The sequence below is a fragment of the Carlito syrichta genome, unplaced genomic scaffold, assembly GCF_000164805.1.
Source record: "Carlito syrichta isolate Samal-C Ts95f unplaced genomic scaffold, Tarsius_syrichta-2.0.1 Scaffold304749, whole genome shotgun sequence".
Classification (NCBI taxonomy): domain Eukaryota; kingdom Metazoa; phylum Chordata; class Mammalia; order Primates; family Tarsiidae; genus Carlito; species Carlito syrichta.
The window spans coordinates 26698-43501 of record NW_007248845.1 but is presented as its reverse complement, the minus strand read 5'-3'; the positions used below and the strand labels follow the sequence as shown (position 1 = coordinate 43501).

At 36.6% G+C, this 16804-nt stretch overlaps 1 protein-coding gene across 3 annotated transcripts in view; it reads left to right on the top strand.

Annotated features, from left to right (window-relative positions):
* Nucleotides 1-16804, top strand: part of PRPF39 (pre-mRNA processing factor 39) — a 42597-nt gene that overhangs the window by 21938 nt on the left and 3855 nt on the right. The window contains exons 2-12 of one of the 3 annotated variants that reach the window (XM_008060863.2): nt 1431-1775; nt 2211-2336; nt 2987-3105; nt 8130-8297; nt 12594-12759; nt 13216-13323; nt 13818-13982; nt 14296-14422; nt 14781-15049; nt 16228-16412; nt 16621-16714. In XM_008060863.2, coding sequence (XP_008059054.1) covers nt 1455-1775; nt 2211-2336; nt 2987-3105; nt 8130-8297; nt 12594-12759; nt 13216-13323; nt 13818-13982; nt 14296-14422; nt 14781-15049; nt 16228-16412; nt 16621-16630 — 1764 coding nt within the window. In that variant the 5' untranslated portion in view covers nt 1431-1454 and the 3' untranslated portion in view covers nt 16631-16714. Of the gene's footprint in view, nt 1-1430; nt 1776-2210; nt 2337-2986; nt 3106-8129; nt 8298-12593; nt 12760-13215; nt 13324-13817; nt 13983-14295; nt 14423-14780; nt 15050-16227; nt 16413-16620; nt 16715-16804 lie in introns of those variants that run through there. The other 2 variants (XM_008060862.1, XR_504486.2) reach the window with 2 other exon arrangements.

Sequence of the window (16804 nt, the reverse complement as noted above, 5' to 3'; positions counted from 1 at the left end):
ACTCACCTCAGCCTCCCAAAGGTGCAGGATTACAGGCTGAGCCACTGAGCCCGGCTTTATCTTTTAAATTAACATTGAACTATGTTAAGTAGTAATGTATTCTGAGTAGTTTTAAGACTACATTATTTTTATGGTTTGTTTAGTTTTGAGAATAATCCCTCACTTTAAAAAAAAAATGAGACATGTGGAGAGCTCCTTTATCACTGTTCTGCCTGCTGCTCCCTTGAAGCATTTTCAATGAACCATTTTTCTACTTTTAAAAAAATGCCCTATAATTTAATGATTAGATTTCCATTTAAATTGTTAGGAGAGGCCGGGTTCGGTGGCTCAGCCTGTAATCCCAGCACTTTGGGAGGCCAAGGTGAGTGGATTGCCTGAGCCCGGGGGTTCGAGACCCGCCTGGGCAACTTGATGAGACCTCATCTCTACAGTAAATAAAAAAATTAGCTGGGCGTGGTAGCGCATGCCTGTAGTTCCAGCAATTTGGGAGGCTGAGGTGGAAAAATTGCCGGAGCCCAGCAGGTCGAGGCAGCAGTGGCCGGAAGCGGCCACTGCACTCCAGTCTGAGCAACAGAGTGAGACTCCAACTCAAAAAAATAAAATAAAATAAAAAATAAATTGTTAGGAGAAGAGGTGATGGTAATTATCTTATGGCATTAAAAATTAGATGACATAATTTTAAATATGTTATGCAATTACTATTCTTAGATGTGTTTTTTAATAACATTCACTTTTTAAAAGTTGCTCATTAATTTTTTAAAACCATAATTTGTTTTTTTTTTTTTTTTTAAAGTGAGAAAGCAGGATTTATTGAGAGGACAGAATACTTCCCACTGTGGGAGGGGACCTGAAGGGGTTGTATTTTTATTTTCTATAATAAAATTCAAACCTAGTTGCCAGGATTTAAAATTTATTATTAATAAATAGGTTTTCTAAAACTTTACTGTGAACTGAGTTATAATCTTTTTGAAAAGTGTGTATCCATAACTAGAATTTGTTTTGTCAGTTTTGCTTTTAGTTCCCAGAACAGTTATTAAAGATACTGCTGTTTTCCAATGATTGATAGCAAGATAGCATTCATTCATTGAATTTTAGATTCTTAGGCAGCCAAGAAACATTAAATGTTAAATAATTGCTTCATTAGAGAACAGGCATAGTACTCACTTGTTTTATGAATGAAGGAACTAAATTTGTAGTTATTTAGTTTTTATTCAAATACCAAAAACAAATGGTAGTTTTTTAAAGAATACATGTTATGTAATTTCCTTTATAGTATAGAAACTAATCCTTCTGATTCTGACTTATATGGGAGAGTAATAATCAAATTATCATTTTTTAATAGCTCATTTGGATTTTTTAAAAGATGTTGTGATGCCAAATAATTTTATTAGCATTTGGAAGATGTTTATCTTTTTTGTGTGTTTCCACAGATTATTAACTGAAGACAAATAGCTATGCAAAATTCTCACATGGATGAGTACAGAAATTCTAGTAATGGCAGCACAGGCAACAGTTCGGAGGTAGTAGAACATCCTGCTGATTTCAGTACTGAGATTATGAATGTTACAGAAATGGAACAGTCACCTGATGACTCTCCCAATGTGAATGCATCTACAGAAGAAAGTGAAATGGCAAATGCTGTGGACCTTCCAGTGACACTGACAGAAACAGAAGCAAATTTCCCTCCAGAATATGACAAATTTTGGAAAACTATAGAAAATAATCCTCAGGATTTTACAGGCTGGGTATATTTGCTTCAGTATGTAGAACAGGAGGTTAGTAACTATTTGAATGGTATCAGAAGGTACACACTCATCAAGTAGTATCAATTTACAGCAAAACAGGCCTGAATTAAAGTGGACTCAGACAATTTTCAGATTAAGTTGAATAACATTAAATACATTTTGGTTTTGAAAATTACAACTTTTTGTACATTGTGGAGAGTTAGCCTTTATAGAATCAGAGCCTAATGCTTTGTGATGATTGGGATATGTGTATGTGTGTGTGTAAAATTACTGAAATAAAAAGTTGTCAAAGTTAGTTCTTTTTGTTTTGATTGTATTTACAGTCAAAAGGGTTACTGTGTGTGTGGTTATTAAGCCAGTCATTTATTTGTTTTTTTTTTGAAATAATACATTTAAAAGGAATAACAAGCATTTTTTTGATGCACATTTTCAAGATGTTTAAATACCTTGTTTTATTTTCATCAGAATCACTTGATGGCTGCCAGGAAGGCATTTGACAAATTTTTCATACACTATCCATATTGCTATGGTTACTGGAAAAAGTATGCAGACCTTGAAAAGCGGCATGACAACATTAAGCAATCAGATGAGGTGCGTACATCACTGAATACAGTTATCTCCATTAGGTACTGTAAGCCAATTAATAGCAAAACAAAGATTTTTCTTTTTTGGCTGGCAGTACCTACCATTTATGATCAAACAATTTTTATAGGGTATTTTATTTGCATTTGTCACTCTTGTGGCATTTGTAGCTAATATTTTCTCTCTTTGTTGGCAGGTGCGTTAAACCTCTACAGTTTGTCAAGCTTTGCAGTGCAAGCCTCTGTATTACACTGCAGCTTAACAAGTAGGGCAGGGCTTTTCTCTCACTTACATTTATTTCTCATTTTCCAAACAATATAGTTGGTTTGCTAGTCACATTTGCTACGTCTTATTGCATTTTTGGTCAGACGCTGTCATTGATGCTCTAATGGGTCTGTGCCCTATGGTCTGTAACCCAAAGCCTGCCCACACAACCCGGTCAGAATGCAGGGACTGCTGCGCTTTGAAGATCAAGACTCTGCACGTGGGGATCAGAACATTGCCATGTTCTATCCAACCTCCACCCAAATGGTAATGGTAGATTATTTAAACAAAATTCCAGTAATTAGTATTTCTAAGGTTCACCGGATAACACAGTGTTGCCTCTCTGTTAAGAAATAACTAAATATTTGAAGTACAGTTTGCTGTTTTCTTCTTAGGTTTATCGTCGGGGGCTTCAGGCAATACCTCTTAGTGTTGACCTTTGGATACATTATATAAACTTCTTAAAGGAAACATTGGACCCTGGTGATCCTGAGACAAACAGTACTATAAGAGGGTATGTGAAACATTAATACTCAAATGTATTTAAAGATATGAATAAGCCAGGCTCAGTGGCTCAGCCTGTAATCCCGCGCCTTTGGGGGGCTGAGGTGAGTGGATTGCCTGAGCCCACGGGTTCGAGACCCACCTGGGCAGCGAGATCTCATCTGTACAATAAATCAAAAAATCAGCCGGGCGTGGTAGCGCATGCCTGTAATTCCGGCTACTAGGAAGGCTGAGACGGAAGGATCACCGGAGCCCAGCAGGCGAGGCTGCGGTGGCCGGGAGCGGCCACTGCACTCCAGTCTGGGCAACTGAGTGAGACTCCAACTCAAAAAAAAAACAAAAAAAAGATATGAATAAGTATTCTGATGCTGATAGTACAATTCAGTTGTGCTAAGCTAAAATTTAACTTTTATTTTTCTTTTTCACTATTTTAAAGCAATGATACGTGTAATAAACTTATGTTTATATGAAAATGCAGATAATAAAGCCCTCCTCCATTCCCCATCCCCTTTCCTCATGTTCCCTGTTCCACTCCCTCATGGTTAGTGTCCTGCTTTCTTTCTCTATTAGTTGTAGACATTATATGTCTGTTATGATAGATAAGAATTTTAGCTCACTTACACCCTCCTGGTTTTCTCATTTCTTCTCTTTCCAATATAGTCACTGGATAGGTTTCAATAACCTATCCACTTTTTATTTTTATTGTTATAGAGACAAGGTTTTGATATGTTGCCCAGGCTGGTCTTGAACTCCTAGCTTCAAGCAGTCCTCCTGTCTCAGCTTCCTAAAATGCTGGGTTTAAAGGTGTGAGCCGCCATGCCTGGCCTGAACATTTAAGAGGTTTTTTTTGTACCCTTCAGCAATAAATGCTTTAAATATAGTTTTCTATACATCAGACCTGTCAGATAATTTGTAAGTCCCAATTTTTTCCTCTCCTTTGACTTGCCCCTCCTGGAACCCTCTCTACTGTAACATGGACTAGTTCCACTATAAAGCAGTTGTCTTGGGATTTCCTTATGATTCTAGAAAACGTCTTTACCTCACTCCTGGGTTTCATGCCTTGTTTATTAGAGTTTATTAGATCTCATTCTTGATTCATGTCCACCTTTTAGAAGAGTGTATTCCATAACTTCCTAATAAAGGATGCTTGGGGCCGGGCTCGGTGGCTCAGCCTGTAATCCCAGCACTTTGGGAGGCCGAGGTGAGTAGATTGCCTGAGCCTGCGGGTTCGCGACTCGCCTGGGCAACTTGGCGAGACCTCATCTCTACAATAAATCAAAAATTAGCCGGGTGTGGTAGCGCGCGCCTGTAGTTCCAGCTACTTGGAAGGCTGAGGCGGAAGGCTCGCCAGAGCCCAGCAGGTCGAGGCTGCGGTGCCAGAAGCGGCCACTGCACTTCAGTCTGGGTGACAGAGTGAGACTCCAACTCAAAAAAAAAAAAAAGGATGCTTGGAATGAAAAAATAATTTTAGGTTTGTTAGGGTATAGAAGTTTCTCCTTATAGCTTTGAAGAATCTCTTTATTCTTTTATAGCTTCTGTTGTTGCTGTTGAAACATCTGATACTGTTCTTTTGGATTCTCTGTGACTTGATTTTTTTTCTCGATGAATGCTTTTAGATATTCTCTTTATCTTTGTAAATGCAATTTTATAATTATGTGTTTGGTGTGGATTTTCTTTCTTTCCATTGTGTTTTTTGAGTGGGTCTTTTACATCTGGGATACTTATGCTCCTTCTATTTTTAGCCTTGTTATTATGAATAGTCTTATTTTGATAATTTTCTTCCCTTGATTTTCTCTGTTGTTTTTGGTAGTTGCATATTGGACCTCCTGTTTTGTTTTGTTGTTTTTTTTTGTTGTTGTTGAGTTGGAGTCTCACTCTGTCACCTAGACTGGAGTGCAATGGCCGCTCCCACCTCAGCCTTCCAAGTAGCTGGAACTACAGGCACGTGCTACCACGCCTCGCTAATTTTTTGATGTACTGTAGAGATGAGGTCTCGCCAAGTTGCCCAGGCGAGTCTCGAACCCTCAGGCTCAGGCAATCCACTCACCTCAGCCTCCCAAAGCACAGGATTACAGGCTGAGCCACCAAGCCTGGCTTGGACCTCCTGTTTTATCATTGAATTTTCTTATCTCCTCCCTGTTTTTCATCTCTTAGATGTTGTCAGGCTTTTTGCAGTATTTCCTTGACCCTGATATTGGATTTTTAATAGTTACCATCAGATTTTTAATATCTCAAAATCTTTTGGTTCTCTGAATGTTCCTTTTATTCTTGTTTCATGGCTGCATATCTTTCTGTTATCTCTTTGAGGTTATTAAGGATAGTTGAAGCTTTTCTCTGTTTCTAGGACTCGTTCCTCCAAAGTTTTTTTGTTTACCTGTCTTTATGTCTGAAATACCTGATCTTTGGAATTCTGTCCTGTTAAAGATTATATACAACAAACTATATGGAAGCATTGTGTGTTCTGTGTGGGGCATTATCAGCTGGCCTGGAGGACAGTAGGGTGATCATGTGGCCATTCAGTTTTTTGTTGTGGAACACCCTGTGTTGGTCACCTTGTATTTTTTTCCTGGACCAAGCAATTCCTTCAGGAGGGGATCATCTGATCTGTCTAGGGAACAGAAACCTAGCTTCTGAAATCCTGTAGCTGGGCGGGAAAGGGAGTTGATTTTTTGCTATTTATTAAGCAGATCAGCTTCTAAACATTCTGTCTTTTATTACCTTTCTTCTTTTCTCCTCCTCCATGCTTTGTACGATTGTGTCTGGTATGTTAATTTTCTAAATCATTTGGGGTTCTGCAGGGACAGTAACATCTATTTTATTTTGAAGACCTTACGTACATATACATGTTAATCTTTTCTGTCTAAAGTAAACATATTTCTGCCACTGTTGGTATATCTTTAATTTGTTTAGGGTGTCTTTTATGATATGGAGTTATTTTTTTTCTAACTATTATTCAACTTGCAATCACAAAACTTATATTGGCTACTAAGTTTTGTGCCTGTATATTCCTTTTTTTTTTTTTTTTTTTGAGTTGGAGTCTCACTCTGTCACCCAGACTGGAGTGCAGTGGCCACTCCTGGCTCCCGCAGCCTCGACCTGCTGGGCTCCGGCGATCCTTCCGCTTCAGCCTTCCGAGTAGCTGGAACTACAGGCGCGCGCTACCACGTCCGGCTGATTTTTGATTTATTGTAGAGATGAGGTCTTGCCAAGTTGCCAAGGCGGGTCTCGAACCCGCGGGCTCAGGCAATCCACTCACCTCAGCCTCCCAAAGGTGCGGGATTACAGGCTGAGCCACCAAGCCCGGCTTGTGCCTGTATATTCTTGCTACGAATATATAGATCCTGTATTTTGTTCTAGTTTTTCCGTAGTTTTTTTGGTCGTTCATTTATCTGGCATTTAACTTATATTTGTTATGAGATAGATATTAACCTTTCATATTTTTCTTTTATTGAATTGTTCAGCCTTTCTGCATTAATTTAAAATACCTTTTGTATCATACATTAAATGTTCTGTTTTTTCTTTTCTTGTGTACTGTTCTGTTGGTCCATTTTTCTGTTACTGGGTCAGTGCCATACTTGTAATTACTATGACTTCCTAGTATTTGACATCTTTCAGGAAAATGCCTGCTGCATTTTTCATTCTTGTATGCTAGAAAAGAGTTTTCTTCTTCCACCCAACATTTAGGAGAGCTTTATTGGAATTGTGTTAAAGTTATAGGTTAATTTAAAGAGCATGGTTTTATACTTATAAAAAATTCCTCTTTATGCTGTTTTTTTTTAAACATATGTATCTAAAAGTTTTATCCTATTAGGATATCTAATCCAATGATTAAAGTTGCTTACAGAAATCTTTTGAAATGAGTATTTAGTATTTAAAAAATACTAGGCTTTTTTTGTTGTTCTGTTGTTTTGAGCCACAGTCTCACTCTGATGCCCAGGCTGGAGTGCAGTGGCACATTCACAGCCTCTGCAGCCTTGACCTGATGGGCCCAGGTTATCCTTCTGTCTCAGCCTTCCAAGTAGCTAGAACCACAAGCATGCTCCACTACATCCCACTAATTTTTTTATTATTGTAGTCAAGGTCTTGCCAAGTTGCCCAGGCTGGTCTTGAAACCCTGGACTTAAGCAATCCTCTTGCCTCCACTTCCCAAAGTGCTGGGATTACAGGCGTGAGCCACCATGTCTGACTAAAATACTAGTTTTTATAATAAACTTTAATTATAGAATTGAGAGGGGATTTTGAGAGTTTTAAAATATGTGTATATTTCTTGTTACCTTGCAAGGCAGCTGGATTCCTTGATCGAGAGTTATTGTTGCTAGAAAATATTCTTAAATTGAGGAAAATTTGCCATTCTGTAAATTTTATTTGTTTTAGTTTTATCTTTTGCTGTAAAAGAATCTATACAACAGACATTTGAAGTTTAACAAATACTTAAATGTCTACTGAATCGTTCTTACCTGTTTACAGTGTGTAATTTTATATAAGATAACATCACATTAAAAATACATTTATCAGCCGGGCTCAGTGGCTCAGCCTGTAATCCCACGCTTTGGGAGGCTGAGGTGAGTGGATTGCCTGAGCCCGCAGGGTCGAGACCACCCAGGAAACTTGGCGAGACCTCATCTCTACAATAAATCAAAAAATTAGCTGGGCGTGGTAGTGCGCTGTTAGTTTCAGCTACTTGGAAGGTTGAGGCGGAAGGATTGCTGGAGCCCAGCAGGTCGAGGCTGCAGTGGCCGAGAGCGGCCACTGCACTGCACTCCAGTCTGGGTGACAGAGTGAGACTCCAACTCAAAAAAAGAAAAATACATTTATCTATTTTCTTTGTTTTTTCACTCAGTCTTTTTTAAAGCAGCTATTGTATACTTTCTGTTTTTTAAAATCTTTTTAAAGTCTACTTTTTAATCCCTGCTTGTGTAGGAAGCAGTTGGATATAATTTTTTGAAGTTAGCAGTATCTTCTAAATTTAGAAATAATATTTTTAAAGTGATTTTGATTTTGAAAAGATAACTTAAGAGTAATTTAATTTTTCAGAACTTTTGAGCATGCCGTTCTAGCTGCAGGAACAGATTTCCGATCTGACAGACTATGGGAAATGTATATAAACTGGGAAAATGAACAGGGAAACCTGAGAGAAGTTACAGCTATATATGATCGTATTCTTGGTATTCCAACACAGCTGTATAGTCATCACTTTCAGAGGTAGGTGGAAAAAACCCAATCTTTGAAATATGAATGAATATGAAGTTACCTAAAGTCTCCTGGACCGGGGGAGAAAGGGGGCTTTTCGTAGACTAATTCTTCTATGATTTAAAATATTAGTAAACTCTATAATTACAAGAATTTTACTTATAACAAAAAAATATTATCTAGGAAACACATACTGCATTTGCTATCTCTCAGATACTGCACGGAGTGCTTTAAAACTCACATAATCCCCATAACAACACACTAAAGTAGACTGTTGTTATCCTCATTTTATAAAAGTGGAGGCACAGAAAAATTAAAATATTTACATGCGGTCACAGTAAGTAGTTGGAAGCCAGTGTGACCCCAAAGTTCTTGATATTCTCTGCCAGATCTTTTTTTCATGACTGTCCCACTGGGCATTTATTTATTTATTTATTTATTTATTTTTCTTTAACTCATTCTCAGCACCACTAGGCTTTTAGAAATGTGTATATGCTAACTATAGAAATTAGTGGAATTGTATTACATATTGTGCTATATTTTCTATTTTTCACTTATATGTTGAGAATCACTTTCCTTGTCAGTTTCTAGCAAACTCACGGGTATTTTTTGTGCAAATTAATCTTACAGTTTAGATAAGCAAACTAATTCACATGACTGCTTTGAGAACCATTGAATGTTTTTGCTTTCCCAACATATCCCCTCCTAAACACTATTTACTTAGCACTTACTGTGTGTCTGTTGATAGGTCATTTAGGTTTCACTTGCAAGTTGGTCAGAAACATATGGGAGGAGGCATCTGTTAAAAAAAAATATCCTAAGTGCTGTATTAGAAATATTTCTATTATGTAGTAGATATACACTGAACATTATCTCTGAGATAACGTCAAATTCCCCCCCCCCCACCATAACATCAAATTTAAAATCTTTAGCATGAGGACTTTGTGATGTGGTCTAACTTTTCAGGTCAATCCCTAGTAATTTCTAAGCCCTAGAAACACCTAAGTACTGAAAATTTTCCAAAGGGCATTGTGGTTTTATTATCTTTATGACTGTAACACCTTTTCCACTTTTCTGATGAATTCATATTTCTCAAGACCACGCTGCTTAGTGTCTTCTCTGTAAAATTTTCTTAAGTTTTCACCTAAGATATCTATGCTGTCATTTGTGCCACCACTGTACCTACATTTACATACATTCATATTAGCACTAATAACATTGCTTTGAATTTATGTCTCCTATATCTTCTACATACCTGTCAGTTTCTGAGGCTTGATTCTTTGTATCCCTAATACCTAGGAATAGAGCTCAGCTAGTCTTTACTGATGGAAAGTTAGTATGAGGCGGTAACTGGTTGAGCTAAAATCAACCCAAGTAGCCTTTATTGAATACATACTAGCTTTATAATTCAAAAACTTGGTGAAAAATTACTGCTTAATATTAAGCACATTTTATCATCATTTTAAGCTTTCTATGTCATATAGCAATCATTTTAAGTTTATGTACTATAAATACTTATATTGCAGTTTTACCTTATTTCAGGTTTTTAATCTATCTTGGCAACAATTCAGTTTTAATATTCATCTGAAATTACATTTAATTAGTTTCTAGTGTGATTTACATACATTTGTCAAAGTCTTAATTCATTTAAGAAACTTAGGGGAAAAACCCATACGGTTGGTGGAGCATATGGCACATGTGCAACCATGGCTAATAATTAGGTTGAAGAGGTAGGCCTGAGTCAAAGCCTGGGTCAAAGTATGAAAGACTTTACCTAAGGTGATCAGATTTTAGCCTGATTACAGATAAAAGCACTGAAGTGATTTTAGCAGGAGAGGAATGATCATGTTTACTATTTTTATTTTTGTTTACTTTCTAATAACATTTCTGGTAGCAAAATTAGGCTGAGGATAAGAGTCATGAGACTAGAGACTGGAAGACCATTGTATGTTTATTAAGGTGAAAAGTGAGGAAGTCAAGAAGATGTATTTAGAAGGTACCATCCATAGGACCTGGTATTCAATGGAATGTAAGTGATAAGCTAGGAGGAAGATATTGGAAACTTAGCGGTTGACAGTATCATTCATCAAGAATAGAAATGCTGAGTGTGCTCATTTTTAGGTGAAGATGACTCACTTAGCTTAAGATATTTTGTGTTCGAGGTTCTGCTACATTCAAATTGAGATGGTATAGATACAAGGGAGGAACCCCTCCAAAATTGAGTTATTTTTTGGAGGGTGGACCCTTTGTAGCACAGGCTTCCCTCACTAGGTGAGTGTTCTAGGAACCCATCAGCACCAGTGTACCAGTTAGCATTGTTGTGAGAGACTGCATTTGGTTTCAGTGAAATTTTTTTGGAGATTTTTTCTAGCATTTGCCCATTTCATGATGGGAGATGTACAAGTGCACACTGTGCTGAGTGTTCAGCACTTTTGACCAAAAATAACATGACCCCCCCATTCCCCACCCTCCCTATTCGCCTGATCTCATCCCCAGCCATTTCCCCAGTGAAAAAATCCTCAAAGGGAAACATTTTGGTGATGTGGAAGAGGTGAAACAGAAAATGGCATAAGCTCTAGAAGGCATCAAAACTGACAAATTCAGAAACTTTTGAACAATGTAAAAGAGTCTCCAATAGAGACTATTGCATTGCATCAAATGGAGAGTACTTTGAGGGTGACTGAAGTTTAAACATGTAATAATAAATAACACGGGTTTTTTTTGTTTTTTTGTTTTTTGAATTGAAGTCTCACTGTGTCACCAGGCTGGAGCGCAGTGGCATACTCTCAGCCACCACAGCCTCAAACTGCTGGGCTCAGGCGATCCTTCTGCCTCAGCCTTCCAAGTAGCTGGAACTACAGGTGCACGCTGCCATGCCTAGCTAATTTTTGACTTATTGTAGAGACGAGGTCTCACCAAGTTGCCTAGGCTGTCTTGAAATCCCTGAACTCAGAGAGTCCTCTCGCCTTGGCCTCCCAAAATGCTGGGATTACAGGCTTGAGCCACCACCTGGCCAATATACACAGTTTTTTAAATAAATAAATTCTGTTTTGGGGGGAATCCCCTATTTGTACTCCTTGAGCTAGTATTTTCAATCACAGTGTGTGTGTATACAAATTAGACTGTTGGAGCCAGGCACAATGGCTCACACCTGTAATTCCAGCACTTTGGGAGGCTGAAGTGAGAGGATTGCTTGAGCCTAGGAGTTTGAGACCAGCCTGGGCAATGTAGCAAGACCTTGTCTCTACAAAAAATAAAAAAGTAGCCAGGCATGGTGATGCATACCTGTAGTCCAGCTACTTGAAACTGCGGTGGAAGGATTGCCTGAGCCCAGGAGGTTGAAGCTATGGTGAACCATGATTGTGCCACTGCACTCTGCCTGGACAACAGAGTGAGACTCTGACTCAAAAAACAAACAAACAAACAACAACAAAAAAAAAACCCTCAAAACAAACAAAAAAATTTAGCATGTTTGAATAAAATAGATGCCATTTTTTTCGGAAACCTCTATAGATTAGCTTAAAACTAATCTATATTTCTTTTTGCAGAGTGTTTGATATGCTAATCTGAAATTTAGGAGAAAGGTTTGGACTTGTTTTATAGTTTTGAGAGTCATCATAGTATACTTATTATTTCAAGCTGTATTGAGATTGGTCAGAACATATATGAAAATGAGAACAAGATGGAGAATGGAATTCTTGGGAATACTAGCATTTAGGGCAGGTAAGAAGGGGGTATAGGAGGAGATAGAGCAGAAGCACTCAGGCTTGGAAGAAAACACTACAATACGTGTCCATCCAATTTTACATATAAGAGGTAATTGGTTACATTAATTTCATTTTATTGTTGAGCACACACCTCTAGATTGAAGAGTAATTGTGAGATGAGAAGGAGTTGCTGACATTCGTTGGTTATTTACAAGTGATCATTTACAACTTAAATATGGATTACCATATTTTATTGCAGTTTTGCAAGATAGGTATTGTAGCATTTTACGGATGAGGAAACTAAGATTTAGGGAAGGAAAACCTGCCTTACATAAGTCAGATAACTAGTAGCAGATAAAACTGGAATTTGAATTTATGCATGTCCATGCCTTCTCCATTCACTGCAAAGGCAGGAAGGAAATGAAGTTGCCTATAGACTTCTACCAAATGGTAGGATTTCACTATAGATAGGAAGTAGAAAGGGTATGATATTTTGGTTTCTTTAGATCAGTTCCTCTGACAGAATAATGTGTAGTAATAATTCATTATGGGATCTAAACTTATTCAAATATTAAGCATGATTTTTATTGTTTTCCTTTAGATTTAAAGAGCATGTACAGAATAACTTGCCTAGAGATCTTTTAACTGGTGAACAGTTTATTCAGTTGCGAAGGGAATTAGCTTCTGTGAATGGACATAGTGGTGATGATGGTCCTCCTGGTGATGATCTACCGTCGGGAATTGAAGACATAACTGATCCTGCAAAGGTAACTTCAGTACATGAGAAACTAGATTTTATATCCCTTGACTACATGTGTGGCACAGTGATGAATTCTATAGCTGGCCATTTACCCAGTGTTTTGTAGCTTGTTTAAAGTTAATTTCTAATGATGGCAAGTAGGGATTTGTTAGCTGATATGGTAAAATACAGATTTAAGGTAAAAAATCTGTTTATAGGGACACCTGGAGATAGCTTAGAAGGAATACTTTACTTATTTGTGACCTCCTAGCTCTGTTTTTTTTTTTGTTTTAAAGAAAGGGTTGATCTGGAACTTCTGTTATAAATTTGTGTTGTTAATTGGACTTTACACATAATTTTTAACAGTTAAAAATACATCACTATTCTAAGACTAAAATGTTTTGGGATAATACTTAAATGTAAGCAGTGATATTTAAAAATTTCAGCATATAGCTGGTAAAATTTAATTTTTTTTCTTTTCAAGCTAATTACAGAAATAGAAAACATGAGACATAGAATCATTGAAATTCATCAAGAAATGTTTAATTATAATGAACATGAAGTTAGTAAAAGGTGGACATTTGAAGAAGGTGTAAGTGTTTTTGTTTTGTAATAATACTCTTTAAAATACAAATATAGGAATAATGTACTTTTCTTTCAATTTTGAGTAATGTTTCTATTGTAATTTTTTGTTGCTTTTGCATATTTACTAACTTTGTTCATATCATTTATTGCTACTGTTACCAGTTTTATCATTTCCATTTTCAATTTTATCATTTCCATTATTAATTTTAGAATCTTGTTGAAATCAGACTTACTTGAATTGAATTAAGCAAATGCTTAATCTGAATAATTTTATTATAATTGTTCGATTCTTAAAAATCAACTTCATTGAGTTATACTTTACATATAGCAAAATTCACCATTTTAGTATATAGTAAAACAAGTTTTTCCCCACAATTTTCTTTATTTTTATTTTATTTTATTAATTTACCTACATTACAAATAATTTGTATTACTATATTTGTGCATATTTTGGTATTGGCATTGGTTTACATTCATTGCCATGTTACAATTTTATTACAGATTAAAAGACCTTATTTTCATGTGAAACCATTGGAAAAGGCACAACTAAAAAACTGGAAAGAATACTTAGAATTTGAAATTGAAAATGGGACTCATGAACGAGTTGTGGTTCTCTTTGAAAGATGTGTCATATCATGTGCCCTCTATGAGGAGTTTTGGATTAAGGTAAGAACATTGTATGCTCTTAAACTTGAATATATTATAAACATTGATCTAGTGACTAACCTTTTTTGTACTTCTGTTGAATGTTGTTCATATAACTATATCTGTTGCATTAGGAGATGGTCTGCTTGCAACCAGATTTGACTGCTGCATATGCCAACCTCGTTGCCTCTCTTCGTCCTTCCTTACAGAAACTAGTCTAGTGGTTCAATAAAGGTGCTGAATGGGTTTAAAAATAGAATTTTATCGTTCTGTCACATATTTAATGGCATGTTCAACTGTAAATTATTCAGTATTTCCTCTTTTCTGTATATAGTATGCCAAGTACATGGAAAACCATAGCATTGAAGGAGTGAGGCATGTCTTCAGCAGAGCTTGCACTATTCATCTCCCAAAGAAACCCATGGTGCATATGCTTTGGGCAGCTTTTGAGGAACAGCAGGGTAAGAATGAGGAAATTCAATGGACATTTTTGAAATTTTAAGTTATGTTAGGATACAGTGGCAGGAATTGAGCATTGAGGGTGGTTTAAAGCAGAGTTTGGCAAACTTCTCTTTAAAGGATAGTAAATATTTAAGGCTTTGCAGACCATGCATTCTCTTTCTCTAACCACTCAGCACTGCATTATATCCCCAAGGCAACCATAGACAGCACATAAATAAGCATGGGTGTTTCCCATTATCTTTACAGAAACAGGCAGAGGGCTGGATTTAGCCCATGGGTTGTTGTTTGCCAATATCTGGTTTAAAGGATATTTCAGAAGTTTAAACAAAAGCATAAACATTTAATTACTATTTCTAGGTAATATTAACGAAGCCAGGAATATCTTGAGAACATTTGAAGAATGTGTTCTAGGATTAGCAATGGTTCGTTTACGAAGAGTAAGTTTAGAACGACGGCACGGAAATATGGAAGAAGCTGAACATTTGCTTCAAGATGCCATTAAGAATGCCAGATCAAATAATGAATCATCATTTTATGCTGTCAAACTAGCCCGACATCTTTTCAAAATACAAAAAAACCTTCCAAAATCAAGAAAGGTGCTTTTGGAAGCAATTGAAAGAGACAAAGTATGTATTTTCTAGAATGTTTTCTATTAAAAAAAACCAGTGGTCAGTTTTTTTCATTTTGGCAACTGTGATGAAAGATTTAGTCTGTACGTAATATACTTTTATTACTAAATGAGGACAACAGTCCCTCTAAACTGATGTTGCCATTTTTTAAAACATTATTTTGAATTAAAAATTAAAGGCATTATGATAACTTTCTATTTCCCTTTAGAAATTTTACAACAGATTTACTGATGATTAAGTAGAATACAGGGCCTCAGAAAACACTTTGTAAGCAAAAGCATAGCTGTTCCTGTATTATAAGCATATGTAGCAGTGAGATGATTTTCCTTTTCCAGCATATTTCTTTTTATATATCAATTGATAGGAGGCAAGGTGTAGGGAACTTCTTTTTTAGGATTTTTAGCTGTTGCCAGGTCTGTTTAAGATACTGGTTTATAACAGTTTGCCTCCTGCTGCAGTTGAAGATATTATCTACAGTTGTAGTAAAGATTTAAATGACTTGAACCATAGAGATAATTTTTTACATTTTATTTTTATTTATTTATTTTTTATTTTATCTTATTTTTTTTTAATTTTTTTTATTTTTTGAGTTGGAGTCTCACTCTGTCACCCAGACTGGAGTGCAGTGGCCGCTCCCGGCCACCGCAGCCTCGACCTGCTGGGCTCCGGCGATCCTTCCGCCTCAGCCTTCCGAGTAGCCGGAATTACAGGCGCGCGCTACCACGCCCGGCTGATTTTTTGATTTATTGTAGAGATGAGGTCTCGCTGCCCAGGCAGGTCTCGAACCCACGGGTTCAGGCAATCCACTCACCTCAGCCTCCCAAAGGCGCGGGATTACAGGCTGAGCCACCGAGCCCGGCTACATTTTATTTTTTAATTGTCATGGTAGGTCAAGTCATATTAAACCTAAGATAGGATATAGAGTTTTAGTTTATTGGTATTTGACAATTTGCATTGTTTGGCAGATACTAGGATGATGTCATTACCTAGCAGTGTGCCAATGAATTTTTCAACCGTTTAGATGTATGCTGAAAACATTTAACATGAATTATATTTTAATATAACACAACATTCAATATTTAGTTTTTCAAATTGAGACATAAAAATTAAGGCATTTTAAATATCTGTGCTCTAATCCAAATATTTTAGAAATATTGATACTGCTTTTTACACAGGAGAACACAAAGTTATACCTCAATTTACTTGAAATGGAATATAGTGGTGACCTCAAACAAAATGAAGAAAATATTTTAAATTGTTTTGACAAAGCTGTACATGGTTCATTACCTATTAAAATGAGAATTACATTTTCTCAGAGAAAAGTGGAATTTCTTGAAGATTTCGGTTCAGATGTTAATAAGTAAGATCTTAATTATATTATCTATTTGAATGATAAATGAGCATTGCTATTTTTGGATGGGAATTATAATACATTGTTAAATTTTTAAATGTTTACTTAGCTTACCTTTTCTTCATATATGTGGGTGTAAATTCAGTTGTGTAAATGTATATATGTTAAAAGGAGAAAATATAGTCTCTTTCCTTCAAAACTGTTTTCCCAATTTTAGAATACTTTAAACCACGAGTGAATGAAAGGCAGAAAGCAGCAATCTTGTGGAAAGGGAACTGGTCAAGAATTGAACTGTGAAACACTAGTCAGTATACATAAATCAATAAAGCCGGGCTTGGTGGCTCAGCCTGTAATCCTGCGCCTTTGGGAGGCTGAGGTGAGTGGATTGCCTGAGCCCGCGG